Source organism: Nyctibius grandis, chromosome 32 (assembly GCF_013368605.1).
Source record: "Nyctibius grandis isolate bNycGra1 chromosome 32, bNycGra1.pri, whole genome shotgun sequence".
Taxonomy (NCBI): Eukaryota; Metazoa; Chordata; class Aves; order Nyctibiiformes; family Nyctibiidae; genus Nyctibius; species Nyctibius grandis.
The window spans coordinates 5,139,401-5,165,913 of record NC_090689.1 but is presented as its reverse complement, the minus strand read 5'-3'; the positions used below and the strand labels follow the sequence as shown (position 1 = coordinate 5,165,913).

The 26,513-nt window shown below is 46.1% G+C and overlaps 2 protein-coding genes across 4 annotated transcripts; one reads left to right on the top strand and one right to left on the bottom strand.

Annotated features, from left to right (window-relative positions):
• Positions 1 to 296: 296 nt before the first annotated feature.
• On the bottom strand, positions 297 to 19,352 carry PASK (PAS domain containing serine/threonine kinase). The gene is made up of 17 exons (XM_068421112.1): positions 19,149 to 19,352; positions 17,838 to 18,073; positions 16,708 to 16,878; positions 15,254 to 15,394; positions 14,597 to 14,731; positions 13,623 to 13,916; positions 13,164 to 13,263; positions 11,441 to 11,615; positions 9,061 to 9,941; positions 8,228 to 8,409; positions 5,856 to 6,023; positions 4,941 to 5,066; positions 4,221 to 4,355; positions 2,921 to 3,120; positions 1,888 to 2,021; positions 715 to 861; positions 297 to 553 (listed from the first exon to the last, which is right to left on the bottom strand). The coding sequence occupies exons 1-17, from the start codon at positions 19,318 to 19,320 to the stop codon at positions 348 to 350; spliced, it is 3,603 nt and encodes a 1,200-aa protein (XP_068277213.1). The 5' UTR covers positions 19,321 to 19,352; the 3' UTR covers positions 297 to 347.
• A 1,178-nt stretch (positions 19,353 to 20,530) lies between these two features.
• LOC137675189 (sentrin-specific protease 2-like) lies at positions 20,531 to 24,791 on the top strand. Of its 3 annotated transcripts, XM_068421175.1 has the most exons (6): positions 20,531 to 20,603; positions 21,312 to 21,389; positions 21,557 to 21,679; positions 22,675 to 22,726; positions 23,920 to 24,016; positions 24,537 to 24,791. In XM_068421175.1, the coding sequence occupies exons 2-6, from the start codon at positions 21,347 to 21,349 to the stop codon at positions 24,597 to 24,599; spliced, it is 378 nt and encodes a 125-aa protein (XP_068277276.1). In that variant the 5' UTR covers positions 20,531 to 20,603; positions 21,312 to 21,346; the 3' UTR covers positions 24,600 to 24,791. The 3 variants fall into 3 exon arrangements, 2 of the variants coding, with proteins under 2 accessions (XP_068277276.1, XP_068277277.1); XR_011049902.1 differs by lacking the exon at positions 22,675 to 22,726 and having other exon boundaries at positions 23,921 to 24,016; XM_068421176.1 differs by lacking the exon at positions 21,312 to 21,389 and having other exon boundaries at positions 20,538 to 20,603.
• Positions 24,792 to 26,513: the final 1,722 nt, after the last annotated feature.

Genomic DNA, 26,513 nt, shown 5'->3' with positions numbered 1-26,513 from the left:
CATGAAGGTGTTGACTCAGGCACTGTTCAGAAAGAGTGAAACTACATAGAAAAAGTAAAAACAACCCCTAACAATATATTCTGAGTTATGAACAATTTAAACTGGGAATTAAAATCTTTGCCTCACAGCTTTAAAACACATCCTGTGTAAGAACTTCTTAGCCAGAAGCTTTTCTAGGGGAATCGTTCCCTGGCAGAACAGCTCACAGCTGCCCTGCTTTCCCCCTCGGTGCTGACCACCCCCTCTTTCTACAAGAGAGAAGGAGTAGCAATCTTTCCACGAGAGAAGCACTTACAATTAATTCCTGTTGGTTCTTAAGTGACAGTATTTGTCCTGCGGTCAGGGAGCTATGGCTCCACGGCGAGGGGCTGAGGCTGCGGAGAGGGGCAGCAGCGACGCCCCAGACCCCAGCCCGGGCACTCCACAGCCGCTGTTTCTTCCCGGCGGGGATCTGCACACTCGCCGTCTGGAGCATTCAAGCACGGCTCGCTCTCCGTGCGAGGAGCTGGGAGCCTGTCGCCCTCTTCAGAACCGCTTCTGAATCTGCTGCTTTCTAGGGAGAAAGACAAAACAGTGAGGGGTGAACCACAGGTCCCACCGGTCAACGGGTGATGTCTGCTGGGAGGTATCACAGCTCAGTCTTCTCTTAGAAATCATTCCTGTGTGCTTGGCAGGCCCCGGGTGGAGGAGAAAGCCCCCAGCATCATGTCTCACCTGTCTCAGCAGAGATGTATACCTCTTCCCAGGTATAATCACCCAGGTTCACAGGCTGCTTCAGCCAACAATCCTCAACCAACATCGCCAGAGTCGTGCGCTGCTCTGGAACGGGATGCAAAAGCCCAGCCATGAGGTCCATGAGACCTGGGGAGAGACAGCAGTAAGAGGAAGGGCTCAGGCTGTATTTTAGGCATGCTGGGAATGCAAGATATGGCTTATATTCAAAGAATGCAAATTTTAATTACAAATCCTCCCTGTTAATCCCTTGTGCAGTACTGTTCTACCACAGCCTTAGTCACGTGTGCTCTCTGAGAATCCCTCTGAGAATGATCGGAGATAACCAGGTTGTGAAAACAGAACCGAGCACAGAGTTATGACACCGAGGAGGACAGAAGTAGAAGCAAATGCCACAGAGGCAACCCTGGCTCACTGTTTCCAAGCCCAGTCTCGTCCTGCAGTCATCCTGTGTTTGATCTGCGATTAAAGGTGCACTCAGGGTTCAGGGAAACCTTCCAGAATTTACCAGGCAGTTGCAGTGCCCTGGAGCCTTATAACCACAGTGCTCCTAAGGACCCCAGAGAACGGGTGGACGAGGATTTCTTTAGCCTGACATGCAATTAAGTTTTCTATTCCTCCAACAGAAAAACGAGGCCAATGTATTTTTCCTGTGAGGTCAAGCCATACAATTCATTCAGAAATTATAAATGAACACATTATCATCCATCCCAAAAGTGACACAGCATGGACTGGGAGTAGTTCAAGTGAGACAAAACTTGGGTTAGTTACACGAGTGCCATTATTGACCTTGAAGTTCTCTACTAGAGTGAACCTACCCGTCAGGCATTATTTATTCTGGTTTTCTCAGGTATAAACCTCACTGAAGCTTGACAAGCTGATAGGTGGAGTTATCTAATAAATGAGAGGCCTGGAATTTGAAACTGGTAACACCTACAGCGGAGAGCTGTATTCATCATGGGCATGAAGAACTGCAGAACTCACCTGAAAAGGACACCTCGGATAACTCTGCTTCAAGTGAGCAGCTTTTAAAATCATCGCAGAGCAAATTTGGAAGCATTTTTCCAGTCTTCCCCTTTATTTCTGGAGAATAAATAATGCTCATCCTTTCCCAAGAGATCTGCTCCTTTAGGAAAGCAAATAGGAAAAACTCACTTTTTGACACAGGCCGAGGAGGATTCAGGACAGCTGCCATGGCCTCCTCCAGCTCACAGAAGGGATTCTCTCCAAATACTAGGGTGTAAAGGGTGACACCAAGTGACCACATCTCCAGCTCAGGGCCGTGGTACCTACACAGAGATAAACTTGCCTAAGCTCAGACTGCAAACACAGAGTTGTGTGCAAAAGACAATAAAAAGAAAAAAGGCAGCTGATAGCCTGTATCTCCAACTTTTACTTTAACAGAGGAAGTTTGTGAGAATTCTAATAAGGTTCTCGTGGTTTTGAGCAGTCTGTGTTGTTCTTCTCCAGGTAGAGGGCACTCGGAGAAGGAGCGAACAGGGCAAAGAGCTAAGATTTGAGCAGCCAGCTAGCAGCAAGGCAAGCTGCAAGGGAAGAACCCTTGAGTCCAGAGGAGCAGAAAAATCAATGGGGAGATGAACAGTGATCAAACTGCAAAAATTCCTACAGGGAAGCAAGCAGGGAAGACGGGAACAGACGAGATGAGAGTGGGGGAAGTACAAACCCCAGACATGGTAAGGGGCAGAGCTGTACAGCAATACTGGCTTACACCACCTCTCCAGAAGAGCAGTTTTTAGTAGAGACACGTCAGTGTGTTCATACGCAGGTAGGAGGAGAGGGTTAGTAAGCTGATGTACGTATTATGAGAGACGAAGGAAAAACAACGCATTCAAGTCACACCGTGACTCATCCAGACTCTTCTACCAGGCTGGAAATTAAAATCATCGGCTTGTTCTTGAGCTCAGCTCTGCAGTAGGACAGACGTTAGCACAAGGCTTTGCAAAACATCTGACCAGAAGAAGAAAGCCTGTCTGACTTAGTCAGAAACAACTTCGGACGTATTCCAGCCTTCACCAATAATTTCTGTCACCACAGTGCCCTAAATCTCGTGGGTACATACTCTAGCAGAGTACCAACGGCAGAGCAGCTTGGCTTCTCTATCCCAGCCCTGCACGCACATTTTTTTGGTGTGATGGACACAAAAATTACTTTCCAGAGGGTGACATACGGTTTGCCAGACAGCACTTCTGGTGAGCAGTATTCAATTGTCCCACAGAAGGTATAAAACAATTTGCCGGGTTCCAAGTAGGCAGCTGAACCAAAGTCCACTAATTTAATGGTGAAATCTTCAGCAATGACAATGTTTTCATCCTTGATATCTCTGTGGAGGATGTTTCTACAGTGGAGATACCCAACAGCTGATACAAGCTGAAAGAGGAGGAAAGAACTAGGTGTTACTACACAGAGTTGTCCTCCTGGATAGTCTACGTGGCATCACAGAGCGCCGACAGGCACATTTAGGCTTGTTTTGACGCTGTATAAACAAGACAGAGATCCTAATTTTGGTAACTGGAAACAAACTCAGGCACGCCTGTCAGCATTGCTGCAGTGGGTGTTAACAATGCTCTTGGGAGAGAGAGTTAAAAAAGCCTCCGCTTGCTTTCCTCTCACAACTTTGCAGAAAGATGGCACGCTATAGTCACGATGTGCTTGTTTTTTCGGTTAGAAGCATCAGAGCTTACTGTTACAGTTACTCTGTTTTTATCCCAGCTTCATTTGGTGGGTCCTTTGATTTCTCCAGAAGGATATTACTGCGTGCCTCCGATGCTGCAGGATGACAAAGCGTTTAAGAGTGAAATTTGGCATAAATAATATAGTCACTCCTAAATTCCGTTCTTCTTTCGGCACGATTCATGCTATAGTGCCATAATTAAGAATAGCAGCAGAGTTCTGTCACCTTGGAGGCCATCATGATCCCTACCACAACATGGAAAGCAGATGGCTGAAGGAGAAAAGTTGTTATTTATAATACAAAGCTCCCTTTGCAGAGAAATACCGTGCAGGTCTGAAGTAACAAAGCACCCCTACAAACTCAAGGGTGGGTTAGGAAAAGGGCTTATGTGTCACAAGGCTCCAGGGACCGTAGACTGCGATTTGTGAACGCACACTGCCCAGCACACACAGAGAAGGTGCATCCCCAGGTGAGGGGAGCGTGGACACAGCGGTGGGTTACCACGTGCAAAGCAAGCCTTGCATACCTTAGAGCAAGGAATTTACTCCAACACACCGAGGGGGGATCACCTGGGGACTGCTGTTGCAGGAAATCCCCATATGACGTAAGGTCTTGGAGAAGTTTTTGTTACAGGTTTCTAAGTAAACCTTAAAAATATTTCTGCAGGTGTTGAGCAGGACCCCGATTCAGCACGCCTGCTGATTAGCCAGTAATTCTTTTGAGTGAAATAGGGTCCTGGTTCTTATATTAGCCAAATCTTACCTGCGTGTAGCAACTGTACGTTCCCAGCTCTCACCTGTCTGAATATATAGCTCGCTAATGGCTCATCCAAGTTGGGCTGATTATCAATGAATGTAAAGAGATCCAGACCAGATCCATGCTTCTCCATCACCAGCTGGAAGAAGTGTTCATTTTCAAATACATCCAGCACCTATAAATAACAGACTTTTTTAATCGTGTGCTTCATCCTCAAAATGCCTTTTTTTTTATAAGCAAACGCTGCTCTCCTCTTGGAGATTTAATCAACATATATTATAATCTTTGAAGTCTCATTCCACTGAGCACAAACGTTTCTTGAGAAGAGAGCATAATTAAAACTGAGAGCAGAATTAAAACCAAGAGGAATTCTCTTTCTGGGCAAAAAAAAAAACATCCACAAAAAAACAGCAACCTCCAAACAAAGAACAGGAATCAAGATACGTATCCAGATTATTTGCTGAACTAGTGACATCACACTTCCAAGGTATGCACCCTGTCATCTCAAAATAACATACAGAGTTTTTTTCTTCAGATCTATGTTTACATCAATTGTTTGGGGTAAAAGTGTCGAAGCAAGCAATAGTCTGCTGTAACACACCCTCCAAAACAAAGCAGGATAGGTAGGTTCCTTTCTTTCCTCAAAAGGTAGATTTAATACAGGACACTTCCTCACTCCTGAAGAGGAACACGAGACACCAAGTATTCACAGGAAGCATCTGGTGCTGTTCAAACTGCACTCGCTCTGAGGTGACTGTACCTTAATGATACTGGGGTGCTGCAGCTTCAACAGGATTGCGATTTCTTGAGTAACTCTCCCCAGATCAGGATCATCTACCCAGCAGTCCTCAAGCACCCTCTCCTTCCAGATGAACTTTACAACAACCTACACAGACAACAGCATAATCAGCACCTGCAAAAGCAGGGCTTTAAGTGTTTGGTCAGTTAGTTTCCAGGAAAAACGTTAGTGAATCATATTACTAGCAGGACAGAAATAACCCAGTGTGCACTGCTTATAGGATCTTTAAAGATACTTAAACTAATTTAGTCCTAGAAGCCAAATGATGCGCAGAAATGGAAGATGTTTATGTCCTTTTTACTGATGCTCTGAATTCCAAAGGCTGTGACAGGCCAGCTCTCTTATCAACCCAGTTGCAGCAGTGGTGACTTCTGGCACAGGGGTACAACGGAGGGAGATGAGCACTTAACATCCACGCGGAGAAACACCACAGCTTGCCCCTCAACACCCAGAACAATTCTGCTGATAAAAAGGAGGGTCCCATAACCTCAACACGTCCACTCTACATTCTTGAGTCATGGCACCATAAAGACTTTGAAGTTGGTTATTCTCTTTAGTAACGGAAGACTAAACCCTGTAATTCTGTTAAGCTGAATGGACGCTTCTTTCTACAGGTTAAATTAGCTCCGTGGTCAGTCTCAGTCTGTGCCTGTTGCCTTCGGTAACATTCATACACTACATCAGTGCTAATGTTTTGCTGTCCTGTCACTGAGGTTAGTGATTTCAGATTTCTGTTTAAAAGGAAAACCCCAAACTACCAAATAGCAGCTTTTAGTAGTGTAGTCTTGACAGTGTTGACAGCATACGAACACTCTAACCTTTCCATTTTCATCCTAAATAATTATTGCAATGAGATCTAAAAAAAAAATATTTAACCTCCTGGTGATCTGTCTTGCCCCTGGCAGTCCAGACAAAGCCAAAAGATCCTTTGCCAATATGACTGAGTGTGTTGTAATGTTTTGCATATTCTCCCTCGCATGCCCTTAATCCTTCAAGCTGTTCAGCTCTTCGGGAATTCTCAAAAAGTGAAGTTGATCTGATGGCCTAGGTACAGATAAAAACAAAACAGCAAGAAAAAAAATGAGCAAGCCACAGAATTGTGTTTATAAAATGAAGTAAATACTGAAAAGAAAGTACACATCTGCAAGAATAGCTAAAAGGAGTGATCTTTGGTTTCGATAGCAAGAACTGTAGGGTGATGTAACCATCACCATACAAGACAAGTCAACAGCTCAACTTTCTGGTAAGACAGCAGACACGAAGAGGAAACAAGTTCAAGGCATACCCTCTTATATTTTAACACCCCAGTAAAATTCCTAGTAAAGAAACATCCCATGCCTTCCTCCCAAGGCCTGCAACACTGCACCAGAAACTAAATGCAACAGGTTTTCTTGCTCTGAGGATAGGGCTTGGGGTTGTTTGTCTCAGCCATTATTAGGTTTCTCCACCAAAGATGGTGTCTAAAATGCATGATAACAGAACATCTTCATGACACACGGAGAGGAAACACAACAGATCTCATGGGGGCATTTGTTTTGAATAGTGAAATTTAGAGTTATACATGAAATGATCAGAACTGCTTATATTGCAACATACACGTGCAGGTACATGGAAGATGATTTTCTAAAAGGAAAACAAGAGCCACCTGATTACTCAGCTCTCAAAGGTCTCATAAAAAATATTCCAAATAGCAAGTTTTGCCAATAGCCCGGCTTTTCACTCAAATATCTACTTATCTCCCAGCTCACCGATTAAAGGAAAGGCAGGGGAGGGAAGCTACATGTCTAATCTGCAGTATGTTTCAATAAACAGCAGCTCCTCAGAGGCTCCTGTAGTTTGGAACTATCACCACTATACATGTTACACGTGTGCTGTCTAAATATGTATGTACTTCTCCGTTAAGGTCATCACAAAATCCAGCTACATAAAGATCTAGGGCATGCATACATTTACTCAGGGGATCTAGAAGATCACCATTACCTATTTCAATCGATCAAAAATATTTTCCTCTACAGCCTTGGTCAAAGTGCTGTCAGTTTTACATCCCACTACTAGCTAAGCAGCAGGCCTGAGACGTTCCGTGCTGGGGTTTCATGGCACTGACAGGTACCTCCTGCTCAGCCCCACGGGGTTAGCTTTCTGTACCCCATCCTGAGGGCGGCGTCTCGGGAGGCAGCCAAAAACCGCAGGGTTCTTTTGTTGACACAAGTCAGTCAATGCAAGTTTTCAGCCTAGTATTTCCTTTTTTAATAACGTCGTCATTGGTGCCAGTGTGATTACATTGATTTAAGAATTAATCTCATCACACTGGTGCAAACCTCTATGATAGATGTACTTAAACCAGCCTAAGAACGAATTGGCCAAGAAGGCCAATGGCATCCTGGCCTCTATCAGCAATAGTGTAGCCAGCCGGTCTGGGGAAGTGATCGTCCCTCTGTACTGGGCACTGGTGAGGCCGCACCTTGAATCCTGCGTCCAGTTCTGGGCCCCGCACTTCAAGAGAGATGTTGAGGTGCTGGAGCGAGTGCAGAGGAGGGCGACCAAGCTGTGAAGGGTCTGGAGGGTCTGACCTACGAGGAACGGCTGAGGGAGCTGGGGGTGTTTAGCCCAGAGAAGAGGAGGCTCAGAGGTGACCTTAGTGCAGTCTACAACTACCTGAAGGGAGGTTGTAGTGAAGTGGGAGTCGGCCTCTTCTCCCAGGCAACCAGCGATAGGACAAGAGGACACAGCCTCAAGCTTGGCCAGGGGAGGTTCAGGTTGGACATTAGGAAGCATTTCTTCTCAGCAAGGGTCATTAGCCATTGGAAGGGGCAGCCCAGGGAGGTGGTGGAGTCACCATCTCTGGAGGGGTTTAAGAAAAGACTGGCCATGGCACTTAGTGCCCTGGTCTAGTTGACATGGTGGTGTCAGGGCAACGGTTGGACTCGATGATCCCTGAGGTCTCTTCCAACCTGGTTGATTCTGTGATTCTGTGATTTAAAATTAGGTGCTCTCATTGTTCAGACTGGAAAGGTAACCACACTGAGCCAAACACACACTACCAGAAATGTTACAAAAGAGCAATTTGTCCTTTTCACAGCAAAGAAACATTTCTTTTGACATAAAAATACGGAAACAACGAAAGAGCAATATCCACCCACCACCTCGCGGCACTATTTTAATTTGAAAAACTTTTTGCCTTTAGCTTCAGCTTAACAATCAAACGAGAAGAGAAATGCTCAATATTATACAATGGTAGAATTTCTTACTTCGCCGAGACTATGTGTAGAAAGATCTGCCATAGACTGGGCAGAGCTTGCTAGACTGGACAGCAAAAGCTGAGTCTTTGCTACAGCTTCTTTCTGGCTCTGTAGAAGGTCCTTCACCACCCAGACACAGAAAAGTATGGCAGGGTCCTGTAGTTCAACACGTTTCACTTCAAAGAGTATACCTGTGGAAAGAGGCGAGGAAGTTAAAATGGCAGAATGAAACTTTAGTGTTGAACGAGACCACGGACAAAATTCTGAGCTCTTCAAGTGAATTCCTCCATTATTAATTTGGGGAACACCTACTCAGTAAGGAATCATCAGAGGGGCTGACAAAAGCACAGCTATTCTAGACATACTTGGCAGCTACTTCCACAGTTCCCACTCCTCAGCAGAAATTTTTGTCAGTGTCCAGTTGTGATTATTAATTTCACACAGTTATTCTAAATTACTTAAAAATGGGGATTTTATACAACAAGCCACTGAATCCAGCTGAAGGAGTGATCGAAGCACATTCCATTACAAGTTTTACAATGGAGTTTATATTTCCTGTGCAGAAAAAGTTGTCAGGTTCAAATCTTTTAATTGTGTTTTAAGAATATTTCTGACTATTCAGTCTGGATTAATTTCTTAGTAATTTTGTATTTTATACCACCTGCTTTTTCCAAATCCCTCTGAGTAAACTTAAATACCACTTTTTCTTCTAGATACTAGAGCTTCTTCCTTCCCTTCCACTGTGGGCTTCTAACCAGAACTGTCTGCCTTCTGCAAAAATGGGGGTGAAAAAGAGTATCCCAATGAGAGTTGTGGGAAGGGGAGAAATAGGTTTAACTTACTTAATTGTGAACCATCTCTGTGACAGCAATTCCCAGTGTAGCTGCCTTCCAGAATCTCCAAGGCCAAAGGAGCTGCTGGATTCAGCCTTCCTGCTTGTTCCACCGGCGTCGACGTTACTTTTATCTCCATATTTTGCTGCTCATGCAACTGACAGTCTTCTTCAAGACTACCTTTGGTTTTCAGTGGGTTTCTGTCGACGTTGTTCCCCACAGTCTCTGCAAGAGTTTCAGGCTTCTCAGGAAATGCTTTGGAGGATTCTTCCAAGTTTTCTAAATGCCTTCGAGAGGCCGGCCACCCAGAACCATCTTTTATGGCAACACCGTTCAACAGCTGCTTTTCTTGCCCGGTTGAAAAGGCACCGTTTTTCTGAGTTAGCACATTGCCGACAACCAAGTCCACTGCATTAGAGGAGGATGCTCCTCCAAGAGCTGCAGTAACACCTAAACAATTGTCCGAGTTCCCCTTCACACCAATATTCATACGCAGTACCTCAAGACCAGAGCAAATACAGTTCAGCTCAGCGTCTGGTTCTTTAACATCTTCAGAGGTTGTGGCAACTCCTGGTGCAGAAGCACTGCACCCCATTTTGTTCCCTGAGCAAACATCATGGATAGTATTTCTTCTGTTTGCAAAGAAGGATGAAGCATCATGCAGCAGGCAGTTTCCAACAGCGTGCTCCAGACTGGAATGTTTTGCATCACACATCAAGTTTGTTTTTGCCGACTGTCCTGTAACCATGCGGCTTTGAAAGCCTTGCCTGCAATCCAGTGGTGTCCCAGACCATGGCTCATCTACTGTTGGTGTTCCAGGTGAGTTACAAGTAAAATCAGAAGGCTGCTTAATCGAGCCGTAGGATGCAGTATCTAGATCGTCTGCTAGCCTAGAACAAACAGGTGACCAGGCAGCATTTACTGAAGCAGCTTGTCCCCAGGCATTGGTGGAGTGCTGATGCTTCAGGATTTCATATGGTAACCTACAGATCTGCTGACAGTTTACTTCCTTGAGGTCTTGATGATGAACTTGTAATTGATTAAGCCAGATACCAGTCTCACTGGCATTTTGAGTCTCAGATGCACCAGATACTGCACTGTCACTGCTTCTTATTGGAATCTTCATGTTCTGACCTAAATCCAACTGTTCTGAACCACATGATGTGGGAGGGAGCCTTGCAGAGAGCATCTTTTGAGAATTATTTGATCCTGCTGTTCTGCACTGTTCCACTGCTCTGATTCTGTCAAGGCAGGTTTCAGGGCAAGACTCTCTATGGCAGGCCGACAGCCCATCGATAGCAATGCTGTCTTCACTGGAAGGATTCAAAGTTATTAGTGATGTCATGATGACAAAAGAACGAGAAAACTGTCATACCATATACTACCCTCACGTCTGTTACTACATTCACTTTTTAAAACCTGCACCAATTGTTTTAAGTTTAAAAGAAAAGGCAGAGAGCTGTTGGCACAGGCATCCATCCTAACAAACTCCACCTTGACCAAAGAGCAGGCACACTTCAACAGCACTTTCCCTACGGATTCCTTCCTTCTCTAGCTTAATTTCTAAATATATATCCTAGATCATTTCCCACAACAAAAAGCCAATGCACATGGCAGGAGAGTAAAAATGTAGAGTAGAAAAACAACCCATGCAGCACAGCACTTACAATCCAAGTATGATACGAGAGACACAAACCCAGGAGAGCACAAGGAAACAATGGGATTATCAGTCTCTTCAAAAAGCAGCAAGAACTGTGCTGTAATAACCTCTATAGTAAAAAGGGCAGTAAATCTTTTCTGAGGGTTAGAATTGTTAATGGGGAAGGCTTAAAATTTGACTTAAGGTAAACCATGTGCATCATATAGGTACTTGTGCAGAATTTCTAACCCTGTAACAGGAAGAAGACCTAGAAAGGTACAATAAAAATGGCTGGGCTCTAGTAACACAGTACCTTGTTTTAATGGATGGCCTGACAGTTACACCAAGCACTGGAAGGAGTAATATGCAGAATTCATCCCAGGTAACCTGGCTTCAGTGCAACACCAGCTGGTGGGTACCATGGAAGGAGATAAACATCCACTGTTTCTCATCTAGCAAAGATAGAGCCTGATTACCTTCCCTAGCCTGGGTGAAGCATTTGGTCCCCTTTAGAGATGGAACTCCTGTAACTTTACAGTTTAGGTTGTATGGATCTAAACAAAAATCTAAGGCAGGCAAAACTCAACCTGTTTTGCAAATAGCACTCAGATTCTAAAGAGAGCAAAGTGCAGAAAGCTCTTGTTACACCTTCCCACAGGCATCAGAGAGGTGAGGAAACAGTTTTTGCTGGTGATTGCCACCACAGCTCTTCATTTTTCAAAGTGAATATGCAGTCCATGAAATGCCTACCTATTAGAGGGTGTGGATGCCACTTCAGGAGGTGAGGGAGTAGAACAGAAACTGATCCCATTCTTTTGTTTAGTCTCATCATGTATTAATTTGCCATGTTTGTGTCTTCTTTCCAATTTCTGCTCTTCCTCTCTGGACAGCAGGCTTCCTAAAGATGCAGCCAAGAAGCTGCTGCCTGTACCAAACAGGAAACAAAACCGTAACAACTTAACCTTTTATGTTTAGGCTTCAGAGACTACAGTGATTAAAAACAATCTTGGAACTGCCTTTTGTCTGTCTTGTCCCTAAGGAATTGAGTATAAAAGACCTGGTTAAGGCACAGTGGTCCAAATATGAGCGCTCCACTCTACTTTGGCCTGAGAAGCCATCACATGCAGTCATCACATGCATTACTCCTAGATTAGAGGCATCTTCATGAAAGAATGACTTAAGAAATTGCACACTGTCTACTAACTCTTCTTTGTTCCAGTAGTGTGCGTGGTTTCAATGCAGATGTGCGCTTCTAAGCAAAGAAAAGAGTAAAAGAAAACAGGAAGAAAAACCAAAATGAAGGAGACAAAACCAGCATAAAAGGTCTCTTGTGACATGGATGAAAGCATGCACTTGCTTGTGTTCTGTTTTGGGCAGAGATAGCTGGAAAGACAGATTTGGAGACACGAGGATTCTTTGCTTCTGTTTATTCCTGTTGCGTTCAGAGAAATACAATTTTGATAAATTCTTTGTAAATGCAGCAAACTGCATCAGAGGAATATGTGGTGCCTCCTAGCTGAAACACCACAGCAGCATAACATTGAACATTAGCCAGAACATGAGCCAATTCAGAAGAATATTAGAATCTTCCCTTAAAAGATTAGTCACAGAATCACAGAATCAACCAGGTTGGAGGAGACCTCTGGGCTCATCGAGTCCAACCGTTGCCCTGACACCACCATGGCAACTAGACCAGGGCACTAAGTGCCATGTCCAGGCTTTTCTTAAACCCCTCCAGAGATGGTGACTCCACCACCTCCCTGGGCAGCCCCTTCCAATGGCTAATGACCCTTGCTGAGAAGAAATGCTTCCTAATGTCCAACCTGAACCTCCCCTGGGCAAGCTTGAGGCTGTGTCCTCTTGTCCTATCGCTGGTTGCCTGGGAGAAGAGGCCGACTCCCACTGCACTACAACCTCCCTTCAGGTAGTTGTAGACTGCACTAAGGTCACCTCTGAGCCTCCTCTTCTCCAGGCTAAACACCCCCAGCTCCCTCAGCCGTTCCTCGTAGGTCAGACCCTCCAGACCCTTCCCCAGCTTGGTCGCCCTCCTCTGGACTCGCTCCAACACCTCAACATCTCTCTTGTCCTAAGTATCTACAGCTCTGCTGCAATACTGTCACAAAAGCTGTATTTTACACATCTTAAAATACTCAGAGATCCTAACAGGGGAGGGAGGGAAAGGGAAGTGCTTGTTAAGTACAAAGCATTCTCTATTAACAGTGTAATTTCCAGCTTGGATATTCAGTTTCATCTTCGTAGCAACAAAGAGAGAAGCACAACCTTAGGTGAACAATTCTGTTCACCTTAGATTATAGTGGAAAACCAATTTAAAAACTGCATGGAGGTACCTTGCTTTTAGAAAGCAAGTTCCCATGTCCATAGGCAAATCTCTCGTCTCTATTCATTTTACCTTTGTTCCAGCAGCCAGAGCCACTTGTATGGCAGGCAGTAACATCTCCAAAGATGCGCTCACCTTCTGTCCCTGTGGAGTCGTCAAGAGGAGGTAACGGCAAAGAACAGTCACTGCTTCTCTCCATGTTGTTATAGAAACCAGGGATCAGGAAGGTAATGTTCTAAAACACAGAAGGAAACTGTATAAAGCTAAGCTGACTCTCACAGGTTGGGAGCAAATGCTAACAATCCTGATTCTTATGGACAGCCAGGCAAAAGTGACCCATAGGACTGATGGAGAACACAGAAGTGCACAGCTTGCTTTGGGCTACTTGAAAGCCATACTAGCTCCTCAGCGCTGCAAGACTTGGCAACTACAGGAAGGGAATTTGCGTCTCATCCTACAACTCCCTTGCCAAACACCTGGAACACAGAGGTTTGTGACAGACAGAAATGAGCGTAAAAGACGACTTTACAGTTCCAATGGCTACGCTGCCAGACATAGCAGCCTTTTGGGGAAGGATTCAAACTCCTACCTTACCTTTCCCAACAGTTCTTTCTTCTCATAGCCAAAAAGCATTAAAGCAAAACTATCCTTGATGCCACAGATGGTTCCATCTGACTGGACAGTAATAAGACCACTGATGGTAGAGAAAACCACGACTGTAGCAGAGTAATGACAGCCTGTGAAAGAGCCACCTTCTTCTGTCTGCGGAACACCATCTTTCTGCACCGCTGCTTGGTCCTCCTCCAGAAGGCTTACTTGCAGCTTTAAACTGAGAGGAAACATGTTACCCTCTCTGGACTGGCCTACAGCTCGCTGGATCCTGAGGTTCTAAATTAAAGAAAAAAAAAACACACAGAAAACCTCTAACTAACCAAATGTTTTGGGTTTATTTCAATATTCATATAACATTACACAGGAACATTTCTCGGGAAAATGGAGCAAGAAAAGAAAAACAAACCAATCCTGTGAATATCAAAATGGCCCAAGTCTGGTTTTTCAAGGATTTGGAATCCAGCGTTGAACTCCTGTATGAATATCCTGATGATGAAGCCCAGGAAAGTCCATGCTGCAGCTTTGGAGCAAATGAGGCATTAATAAGGCCTCTTTCAATTATCTAGCTGCCCATTTTCATGGCATTTGCAAGACCTGGATATTCTTTAGACTTTCACTCCTCAGACAGACATGACTGAGGAGTCATGACTGACTCCAGCTAAAGAATGCAAAGGAATTTTAAGGAGCTGACAGAGACAGCTTCTTAAAAAGCCAGGATTGGAGAAAAGTGTCTTTCACCAGGACAGATTCCACAGTTAGAGGTGAGGGGTTGGTCTCGTTCCTAGTTAGGAAATATTCAGACAGCAGCTCCATAAATAAGCAGCATACCCTTTTTCAGGGGACTTGCACTTCTACCTGAAAGGGCTTTCTTCTTTTACACAAGGAGGGAAAACAGGGTGCACCTATGTTCCAAACGGGAAGGGTACGGAAGAACGTGGTTGGTGCTTATACTATACCTTTGGGATTTTTTTGTCTAGAGGAGGGATCTGCACAGAAGGAATCAGGTCCTTTATGTGAAGCCCAACTATTTCTTCCAATGTTGGGTAGCCATGGAGATGGGCAAAAAGGAGGTCACACGATGTAATCTCTCCCTTGGGAAGAAAATTTACAGGACTATTTTAATTGTAGCATTTTAGCCACAGTCTATTCAATCCTTTAACAAGTAGCTAAGCGAATGGCAGGAAGTTTCATTCTGCAACTAACTCAGTAAAAGGAGACACAGCGTAATGCAATACTTCTCCGCCATCACCAGGCAGAGAGCCTGCCCTTTGCCATAGGGGAGAAGCAGAGGAGTCCAACGCTCCTCACAGAACAAGCTGCTCCCTTCACAAGGACACCCCTGCCATGAATAACCAACCCCCTGCCAAACCACCACTGTCCAAGTCTAAGATGTCCCAGGGGGACAGACTGTATTTCAACGTGACTTGTTGAATATGTCAAGGTGAGCTGCAGGGGTCAAACACGCACAGGTCCTGCACGGGCCATGCCGGTGTCGGGCAGTGCTATGTATATGCTTGATGTTCACAAAGAGGAAAATGGCTTTGAGACACCTTTCCTTTGCACATCAGCTCTCACAAACTGCAGTCTCATTTGGTCATTAGGAAAACACTCACATCAACCCTGAAGGAAACAGAAGCTGAAAGTCTTTCCACTGGTTCCAGCACAACCACACAACGCTGGTTGTCCTTGCTTCTTATTCGCCTCAGCCACACCGAGACAGGGATCTTCTCTTTCAGAGGGCCTATAACATCCACCTTTCCACAGGATTCAGAGATGGAGACATAATTTACTAAGACTGTGGTTACTTAGCAAGAATTTCAAACGAGAATAAGATATTGAGCCAAGATATCTCCCCATCATTGTTTCTTGACTACCTACTAGTTTTTTTATTGGAAGAAACACAGGTTTAATATCGAGATGAAAAGGTTTGCAAATAATTCACTGATCATACACAAAATGTCATTGTTGCTTTTGTACCTTCTCTCCCAGTCTCAGGAAGACTAAAGGCATTTCCTTCAGCACAATAAACGTGCCAATCTAAGACTTCACTGAGAAGTGCTTTCCAGAGATGCCTTATTTAAGGGATGTCCCACGGTGCTAATGAATACTCCACATTAGTAACATAGTTCTTACTTTCAGCTGCAAAAACAGCAGTTTAATTTCTTATGGGAGGAGATTCTTCTCAAATCAGAAAATGTTTATTTATCTTATAACCTGCAGTGTTCATATCAAGCCTTTTACCATTTTTACGTGATCTTGACGGAATGGGTTTATGAATTACACAATGACTCCTATAAAGTACTTGGCTGTAGCTTAGAATTAGTGCCTTTATCAGGCATTTAATTATAATTCTGGATTTCACCGAATCAAACTTCAGTGTTTTTTTTTCCCCCCTATCCAATTGAGGATTCAGGAAGATCATGCTCTGAGATGCTGACAATTTCAGTACAGAAATAACACACCAGGAAGAATATGAGCTCATTTTTCAAATATTTTCTAGTGACAGCTCACAAGAGCAGCAAAAGAAAGTAATTTTGAGATATTTCTCATGCAGTTCTCTTATAAACAGCCCTACTATAGGCAAAATATCAATTCCACTCTTTTGCACTAACTAGGGTGTTTTGGCACAGACATTTCACAGTATTTGACTGACTTGTAACTTTATAATATGCACAATATAATTTAAGATAATTTTAAAATATTTTAAAAAAGCAATCAGGAACTTGCCCAGAATAGGTTTTTCCATGTTAAGCAATTATACTGTTGTTTGGTTTTTTTTTAAATTAATGTCCTTCAAGTTTGGATTTGGTCAAGTCATCACGACTACACATGTTGCCAGCTGCAAGGCTCTCACGGGCGCCTCCCAAACCATCGTTTGCCCTTTGAATTCCCACATCTGCAAACTTTTAAAGCAACCAGTCCTACAAATGACATAATTGCCAAATGCCCACAACGTTAAATATATGGAAATATTGAAAACATCGAAAAAATCCCACCAAAACCCCAAAGCAAAGCCTACAAGAACACTGTATATGGTGGGGAATATCTGCTTGAACATTTCACGTACCACAGTTCCTGAAACCACCGGTGAACGTTCATCAGTTTCTATGTAGTCCTCCCCCTCTGCTTCCCATACCTCCTGACTGGATTTGGATATCAAGCGGGATAGCTTTTGACCAATGAGTTCCCAACTGCTGCACCCAAGCAGCTTGCAGGCTTTGTCATTAGCCACTAGGATCTAGAAAAGTGGAAAAAAAAAAACAAAACACAGAATAAAAGCTGTAAGTTTTGTTAGTAGGTGATTGCCTCCTCAGGCTGTTGCTTTAAGGTCTTATAATATCCCTTCCTCTTGGTGGAAATGGTTCTTTTAAATTCAGAAATCTTCAAAAACAGTTCACTAAAGCTTCTTATTCTAGGACATCCCCTGCTTACGCGTCATCTTGGTTAAGAAGGCTCGAGGCTTTGCTTTCCTTAGAGGTTTCCTGCTTGCTTTCAGCTGCCTGCCCACTCCAGCCTCTTGTGTAGTTTAAATAATTACATCCACGGAGGCAAAACTACAAAGTTGTACTTGCAAGCAAAGCCTGGGCAGACCGCAAAATTTTATCCACACCTGAAGGCATGCAGTAATCACACCAGTCGTTGGCATACGTAAGCCTGTGTAACAGACCAAGTCAGGATTAAATGCCTTTAGGATGGGCAAGCCTGAACTGTCAGTTCAAGCTGAAAATGGCACACATCTTTAACGTTTTCAGTACTCAATTTTATATTAATGTTTACTGTCAGGGCAGAAACAGAAATTCTCTCCCTCCCAATGCAAAAGGCATATTTACTGGGGCAGATAAGGAGACCTCGTGCCACCACAAACCCAAACCAGGGTTGGCACTTAACAGACAGAAGACTTGAAGCACATTCTGCTTTCCCTTTCTTCCCTCATGCCACTTCACAGCTGCATTCTGCTTTATTCTCTTTTTCTGTTTAAAAAAAGACTCAAGACCTCCGCACTTCTGCTGTTGTCTTGTTTATTTTGCTAACTACAACCTGCAACAGAAATAAACATGTTGTCAGTCTTCTAAAGACTACGGAGCTTGAGCAGGCTATAAAATGACGCTCTGATTGCCTGCAGATACATGTAAGAATAACAGCCTGTCTGATGTCATACAACCTACAGCTTAGTTTAGCAGTTACTACTGCAAATACCTCCGTTGTGTTGACATCCACGGTGAAGATGGCCTTGGTGGGATTGCGTGCAGCAGCAGGGAGCCGTGGGCTGGCTTCCTCCACAGCGAGGGAGTGCAAAAAGGAGCAAGAAGCAGAACTTCCAATGGAAGCGGAGAGAGAGGCAGAATCCCACTGAGCCCACGAGTTACCAGTTTTGCTGGTACAAATGTTACGAGCTGCCAGTGAAGACAAACAGTAAGAGCTCCATTTCTCCCCTGTGAGAAGATAAAGATCAGCGATGGAGCCATACCAGCCTGCTACAGGAGTGTCAGAGGAACGAATAAAAAAAGACTAGTTGTCAGCTGAAGCAACTGACAGGTAACCCCAAAATATATGATTCTAGATTTTTTTAAGAAATTCCAAGAAAATAAAGTCAATAAAACTAAAGAAAGCAGAAACAATTCTAATAAACATATCTTTTTGAATCACAGCCACTGGAACAATCAAACTCAGCCCATAGGCTAGACAAAAATTGCCAACATTCATAAGATTCAACCAGACCAGCCAGCTTTTATTTTTCACTTAACAGAGTTTAAAAGGTTTTGAAATCTCTCAAGTTAAAATTGAAACTGTTGTTAAATATAATTACAGTAAGCATTCAGGTCCTTATGAAGTACTGCATTAGTCAGAAGCCAGTTAATTCACTGTTCACAAGACATGCCACTGAAATACCTGTGCCCACACCAATGTTTTGTGTCACACAATGCCAAACGATCGCACTAAAATTTTCAAAAGTTCTGCCTGTAAAAAATATTTCCCCGGGAGATGGCATCAGCAGCCAAATACCATTGCTCCACTCCCACAAAAGCAAGCAGCTTTGAAGGCTGGAAGAAGCGTTATGAACAACTCATCACGAGGACATCTCTGCATTTATGCACCACGCACACTATGAATATGCTCACCATGATAAAACAGGGAGACCTGTATCTCGATGCATTGTAAACTGCAAAGTTCTTCCCCTCCTAACAGAATCCAGTATAACAACATCTCTCTCCTCATTTGGAAATTTTTCGTGTTTCAGATAATAACACAAGGTGGCAGAGTGGTCCAACAGCAGCCAAGAAGGGTTGCCTGGGGATAAGTACAAGTGCAGAGCACCCATCCAGCAACGTGTCCCCTGTAAACTCTCCCAGCCTGCAGTGATCCATGGCTCAGATGCTTATTGAACAAGCGCTTTCGGGCAGCTACTTATTGCTGTCGCCTCTAGGTTTGGGGAGGGGAGGAGGAAGTTCTGAAACACATCACCGTCACCAACAACATGTGAACTCAATCTCCAAACCCTGCACTCACCAGGCAGCGATGTTCTAATCCGGCAGAGTCCAGAGAGCGGACTTTTCCTGCTCTTGCTGGCCCAGGGGTAGGATCTACTCAGCTTCTCAGCATCGTTCCAGTGAGCAAGGCCTGAGCCTGCTGATGAAGGCAGAAGGCCCCCTTCCGAGGGGCTATAAGCCTCGGCTGCCATGATCACGCCCTGGTTGCCACGCCACACCTAGGGAGCCACCATCTGTAACAGAAAGGTAAGAAATTCAGTCAGCCTTACAGTCAGGCACTAGTGCTTGGGATGCTGGCAGGTATCCATGTCTTCTAACGCGAAGCACGGGCAAGACTGCGGTTCATTCCTGTGTGTCCTGACCAACGGTTGGTCTGTGTTGTTAACAACACGGTGACTGTATGGACTATCATCCTGACCAAGCAGCACAGGATACCTGGAATCGACAGGACGCCTCCACTAGATTTCTGTAAGGCCTACCAAGCACCCAGCCGGCACTCTCTTCCCATCCCTACTCGTTTGAAAAGCAAAAGTTTGGGTAATTTAAGGGAGTAAATCCCAGTTTTGAGTCAGCAAGTGTGGCACAGCCTCCCTCCCTCCCTCCCTCCTACCCGGGGTACCGCACGCACCGCCCACCCTCCCGGGGCTGCAGCCCTAGCCCGCCGGAGCGAGGGGCCGGCTGGGCCCGCCCCGGCCCCGACCGGGACCCCGACCCCGACCCCAGCCCCGGCCCCCGGCCCCCGGCCCCACCGTCACGGCCCCGGCCCCGGCCCCGGCCCCACCGTCACGGCCGCGGCTCCTCAGGGCGGCCCCCACACAGCCGGGGCGCGCGAGGAAGGAGAGGGCGGGACTAGGCAGCCGCGTCGCCCAATAAGCGAAGGCAGTGGGAGAGCGGCACGGAGGCGAGCCAATGGGGCGCCGGCGCGGGAGGAGGCAAAACTGGTTCGGCGTGAGGGAAGCTGCGGCTCCTCCGGCCTCTCCTTCCTCCGCCGCCGCCGCCGCTACACACGGTGCCCCGCTTCGAGCCGCCAGCCCCAGGCAGCCCCGGCCGCCCTGCCTCGGGCTCCCCGCTCCGGGGGTGCAAGGCCCCTCCGCGGGCTGACAGCCATCCTCCGAAGAGTTTGTAGGCGGAGCGGCGCGGCCGAAAGCGGCTCGTGAAGCCTCAGGCCCGGGGCGATGGCGGGGAGGGAGCCGGGCCCCGCCCGCTGCGGCGGCGCTTCCCGCCCTGCCGCCAGGGGACTCCAGCTCCCAGGAGGCCGCGGGGCGCAGGGCGCGGCGCATGCGCGCAGCTGGCGGGGAGCCAGCGCGCTGCCCCGCCCCCTCGGCGCGCCACCGGCAGAGGTGATTGGGTGCGGCGCCGGCCGTGGGCTCTGATTGGCCGCGGTGACGGCGGAGGCGGTGCGCGGCAGGGGGCGGTGGGAGGAGAAGCAAGATGGCGGCGGCGAGCGGAGAGGGGCCGCCGGAGATGATGGAGGGTGAGAGCCCGCCGGGGGCCGGCACGGTCGCGGCCGCTCAGCGGGTCGGGACGGCCCGCCCTGCCGCTCGGGCACCGCCGCTCGGGCACCGCCGCTCGGCGGGGCGGCTGCCAGCTGCGCGCGGCGGGGCTCGCGAGCCCTCCGCGGCCGGGCAGCCCGCGGGTGTCCGCCCCCGGGGTGACTGCCCGGGGCGGGGCCGGGGCCTTGGCTGGCCGCCGGGCCGGGGCGCCGGGGTGGAGCGGGGGTGTGTCACCCGGGGCAGGGGTCTTCATCTCCCCGGGGGCTCCACGGGGAGAGGTGGCAGACGCGGGTTTGTGGAGGTGACCGTGACGTAAAAAATAAAGGGAATAAGAAGGAAATGCCCTGGCGCGGCGTCGCTTTCCCTCGGTCGCCCCGTGAAACCAGAGGAAATAGTGAAGGGGGCCGAGGAGGAGCGAGGAGCTTCAGGTGCCCAGGGCCAGGGCAGCCAGCGGAGTTGTGGCTGGGTGAATGGTGAAGGGATCTCGCAGGTTGTGCTGGGGAGACGGTTGCTTTTATCTGCAGGGATTGTGATTTTTCCGATGCCTTCGCTTCCTCCGGGTCATTGGTACTAGTGTACGCGATACTGATATTTTTCCAAAAGCCTTTAAAATGTCATAGTTCTAATTCCATCTCCATAATCTTTGGAATTGCACTTCATTGATCTAAGAAATTTCCTTTTTCCTCCAGTCTTCTTCCCAGATTGTTGGTTTTAGGAAGATGTGATGGGAGGAAAAAGTGCATCCAAAATCAAAGTAGAAACAAGGGGTAAGAGGCCTTTTATTTAAGACTAAACCTTTCATTTAGTTACCTTAGGATTTCTACTAACTGCATAGTGGTACATGTGACCCCTGGTTATTCTGTCTGCTTGCTATTTCTTCCTCCCACCCCGCTGCTGCAAACTGCCTCATTCTGCTGTTCTGTATCTCCTGCAGTTGACAAACGGGTCGAATCGGAGGAGTCGGGCGACGAAGAAGCGAAGCAGCAAGCAGTTCGCCTGGTAACAGACCTCAGCCAGCAGAGCCTGAGAGATGAGCAGAACGGCGAGAGCTCTGCAGGTACCTGCCGGCCTCAGTGGGCGCGTTAGGAAGTGTCTTCCTGCCAGTGTGTGCAGTGGTGCACGTGTGTCAGTCCTGGGTGTTTCTTGTGGCCGTGTGATGGTTGTATCGATGTTCACAGCGTGAATCTGCCCTAGAGCAATCTGCTTTACAAATAAATACATGATAGTGTCGTCATTGCTAAAATAAAGCTGCCTTCTTTTCATGGAACCACTGATATTAGACCTTTGTTTTTTTCTTATTTATTTATCCATCCGCATTTCTGTGTGACATCTTGAACATCAAAATGCCAAACACCTTTATTCATACTTTTTTTTTTTTTGTGGAAACATAGTCACTTTCTGTGGAAAGATGCTGGAAATGTTCATTAGAAATACACAGAAACAGCTTTTCATCATTCTGCTTTAGTGTGTGTAGTTTTTTACCTAAAGAGCTGCCGGATTCCTTTGGAAGGCAGAGACGACTGTTTCTAGATAGACTGAAGGAAGCCATCAATTTTATTTTTTTAATTTAAAAATTCTAAGACATATTGAAATGATATCTGTTTGAATCCTCTTGACTTTAAGCTCTTGCTGCTGCTTTTACTGTTTGTATTAGAACATTGGGTAGAAATGCTGACAGCCTTTTTTTTAAGCCTGTGTGTGTTGAGTGGAAGGGTTTGCTTTTCAGTAGCTCACGTAGAAATTGTCAGAGCAGATCCATTTCTGCAGGCCCTGTATGGCGGTGTGATCTGGGCTTCTGGTGCTAGCTCACCATCTGAGGTGTAACAGCATCCTTTTGATAGTGTTAAAGAAAATTGGCAGAGTCGGGGTCACTAGGTTTGCTGGTTTTATTAAACAGCTCAGAGTTGGACCCACCACCGCAGTGAATGGTACCTGACTCAAATTCACTATCGGTTTATATAGAAACTAATAATCAATTACATCATAAACTTTTCACGAGCTTCTGTTAATAGTCCACTAACTATTTCAATTCCTCTTTCTTCCTTCGTCAAGAGTCCACACAAGTCCATTGTCAGGAGTCCACACAAGTCCATTCTTTTCCATCAATACGCTGATCTTTATGTTCTGGTTCCACTCCAACTCCAGTCGACACCCCGTCCTTAATGTTCTTGCTGGGATCAGCGTCCCATCTTGATCCGGGTTGACCAGAGCCTGGTTTCCACTGCCAGCGTCTCCTAAGTATTAACCTAAAATAGCTAAAGTCTATGTAGAACTTTATTTCTATTAATGTTTATTTCTAAGTGTCCTATATTTCTTTTAACGTAAAGACAAGGTTAACCATACATCCCCTTTACTAAAATCATCAGAAGGTAATACTGCTAGGCCTACTCCTGCAACTCATTAAGCTTTGATTGATGATTTGTTCAGTCCTAGGTCAGGATTACACAAGGAGCTTTGAGAACAATATTCCTGGATGGTGAAAGCCCACCTGTGTTCATTCAGATAGACTTATATTAATTATTCTGTTCTTCATTCTATTTCACCCCTATTGATCCTTGTCTCCCTAACTCATAAGAACTTTTACATTAATTATGTGAAAATTTCTATAACAACTACTTGGGATTGAAATGGGAACTGTAATTCCTCGTCACGATGGTCTTCACACTTTCTAATAAGCCTTTAGAGCACGGCCATAAGCATCTCGTGGTCTTACAGTACCACTTCAGGCTGCAAGCGGAGCAGGAGCCCAGGCTGGGATGAAATCTTTACGCAGGGCCTCTCCTTGCTGGCTGAATACTTTATTTTTTTTTAATTAGTCGGCCACATTAAGGTGAATCTGGCTTTGCCCCCATTTCGCAAGTGAAATTTAAGCACCTGTTTAGCTGTTGTTCAAAAATCAGGTTTGGATTTGGGATAATTATTCTTGTTTGGAGCACAAATCCTGGCACGTTACAGAGCAGAGGGTTGAGCTGGTGTTTCTCAACAAGTTCGTAATCAAAAGCGGTATCTAAAGGCCTGATTTAAGACACACAACACGGTGCAAACCTCGAGACACCGTGCAGGGAGGAAGGCTGCTGCCCCTTATCAGCCTGCCAAGGGTTTGGGTTGTAACATCCAGGTGAAGGAAGCGGAGGGGAGGGATGAGGGGTGGTTAGTTGGGGCTGTTCTTGTGTGCACGGTGTGCGAGTAGGTTGACGAGGGTCTGGTTAGTGCCTTGGTGGGGTGGGTCATTGTGCTCCTTCCAAATTGCTTTGCTTTTGAGACAGACAAAATTCTCCCTCTCCTTTGCCTTCCTCAGGACATCCCTCAGCAGTACAACGCGAGCGACTGCGGGGTCTTTGTGTGTAAATATGCAGATTACTTCTCCCAAGACAAACCGCTGACCTTCAACCAGGTGAGTGAAGGTTATAAACAGCTCCAGACTTGTTCACCCAGGCAGCAGAGCCGGGGAAGCTCCGCAGGGGCAGGGGCTGAGGCTTCGCCCCTCTCTGCGGTCTGGGTGCGCGGTGGCCGGGGTTGGAGGTTGGCTCAGCAGGGCAGGGCTGCGTTCTCCATCCTTACGGCTGGTATCTGCTTCCTCGCTGAGTCAGTGAGGTTCCTCTTGGGCGAGATCCTGCAGCCAGGGGGTTTGTGTCTTCTGGGGAAATGGGGTTCACCCTCTGACCAGTGAAGACACTGGTTATCTTCCAGCGCAGGGATCTTCTATTAAAGTGCTTGTGAGCTGTGGTGTGGGCGAGTGAATCTGGGTTTGTTGGGTTGTCACATCACCCTCTTGGGGTGAAACCCACGTCACACCCAAACGGCAACTGGGGACAGTTCTTAAAAGGAACTTTGTGTTAAAGAATGTTTATGTCTATTTTCTGCCTCTTTCTGCTGTGACTTTGTATTTAATGGATTTTTTCTTTTCTTTCCAGTTGCACATGCCTTCCTTCCGCAGGAGGATGGTGTGGGAGATAATCCACCAGCAGCTGCTGTGAAACGGGCACTACTGCAGTGACACTGTGATCACCTGCGGGGGACAAGCTCTTATTTTAGTTAGGGGGGGTGGTGGGTTGGTTTGTTTCTGTCTCTGGGGAGTTATCTCATGTGAAAAGAGAAGTATTTATTTTCTTGTTATTGAAATATATCTTTTATAAAAAGCCTTACTGGAGTGAAACTCTATCTGGTAATGACAGAGAGTGAATTTTTTTTTAATTGAAAACTCTGCTGTGTCAATGTTTTAGCTCATTTATACGAGGAAGAAGACTCTAGGCAGGAGCACAAAGTCCTGAAGGGGCAGTGGGGGTGAGATGAGGCAGCCCAACCCTGGGAATACCGCTGGAGGGGATCCCTCTGGATCTCTCAGAGGATAGATTGCCCCGTAGCTGGTTTGGAAGCCACGTGTTGGAATGCTTGGATAAATAACGGTGTCAGAGGGTTTCTGTGGTGGCCCAGTTACCACGATGTGAGGGGATTCCTCACTGGGGACGAGGTGTCTCCTCTCCTCAGCTCTGGGGGGAAAGGTGGGGATTTTGGGGACATCCCTTCTGTCACTGTGGCATTGATCAGCTCTCCTGGTGATACCAGACGGTTCAGTTCAGCAACGGTTTAGCAAGAGCAGGCCTCCGAGTAGGCTCTAAAAGGCCTTTACACAGAACAAGCTTTCCTGTCAGTAATTTTCCTTTTAGCTACAATAATAGAGAATAACAATAGGTTCTGAAGCAAACTACATGTTTTGTAGATAGAGTTTGTTTATGGGATTGATAAGAAGGTTCTAGTAGAAAATGATTCATGCTGTTTACGCTTAGTCCTAGAAAAACAAAGGTCTCTGCTAATTATAAAAGGGCCAAAAGACAAAACAAAACTGTAAAGAACAACTTTGTGATGTCTAAATTAACTTGATTCATAAACTCTTGTGTCAGAAGAGAGGTAAGTCCAGAACGATATCTTCTTCTCGCGAACACATGTACTTGTAAACAAGAAGGCCTCGACCACGCTTGTGCAGAAGCACAATTAAAGGGGGATTGGGACCACCAGCGACCCCCAGAGACCACCCCAGACCCCTTCCCCAATTTAGTACGCATGTGTAAAGACATTATGTAATGCATTATATAACGTGTTATGTATAAGTTCTTTTTAAATGGGTGGGTTTTTTTCTTGGAATTACATATATAAGGAGCAAGCTTTTGTTCTTAGGTGTGCATGCTAGGAGGAGAGATCCCCCGTGCACCCAGCGCTGCAATAAACCAATGTCGGCTTTCTAAACTATCATTTGGTTTGGAGAGTTTTCTGGGCTACTATTTTCAGTAACACAATTTGGCAACCCAGATGGGACCAGCTCTCCGGAATCTCCCCAGACCAGAGGAATCGTGAGGACTCCAGCGCGCACCGGAGTATTTTCGGGGAAGCCTCCGATTCCCTGGTCGGGGGAGTTTCTGAGACAGCAACAGCGATCTGGGAGATTAACCACATTGGTTGTGAGTATTGATACTGGTATTTTAATTTGGTTGCTTACAAATAAGCCGTGCTTGAATTAAGTGTGCGTCGTTAAGCTGTTGGTTTTGGTGTGCACAATTGTGACAATCCGTACGCTCCTACGGGGACGCCCGGAGTCCGGATTTGGGTTGAATATTAGTTTTGTACATATTTGTATGTATTTGTATATTCATTGCCGCTGAGCGAAACTGCTTTTGACTTTCGGCTTGCAAGTTTTCTCTCTGTGTTCTCTGTTCCTTCCCCTTCGGGGGAGGGAAGGGAGAAAGGGGGGAGGCGAGCGGCGTTTTGCTGTTTACTGTTTGCTATCAGTTTAACAGCCAGTCCGGCTCTGAACTGTGACAGATTTATTTGTAATTGTGGTAATTGTGGGACTTGTATAACTTTGGGTATTCGTGTTAATTTTAAAACTTTGTAAA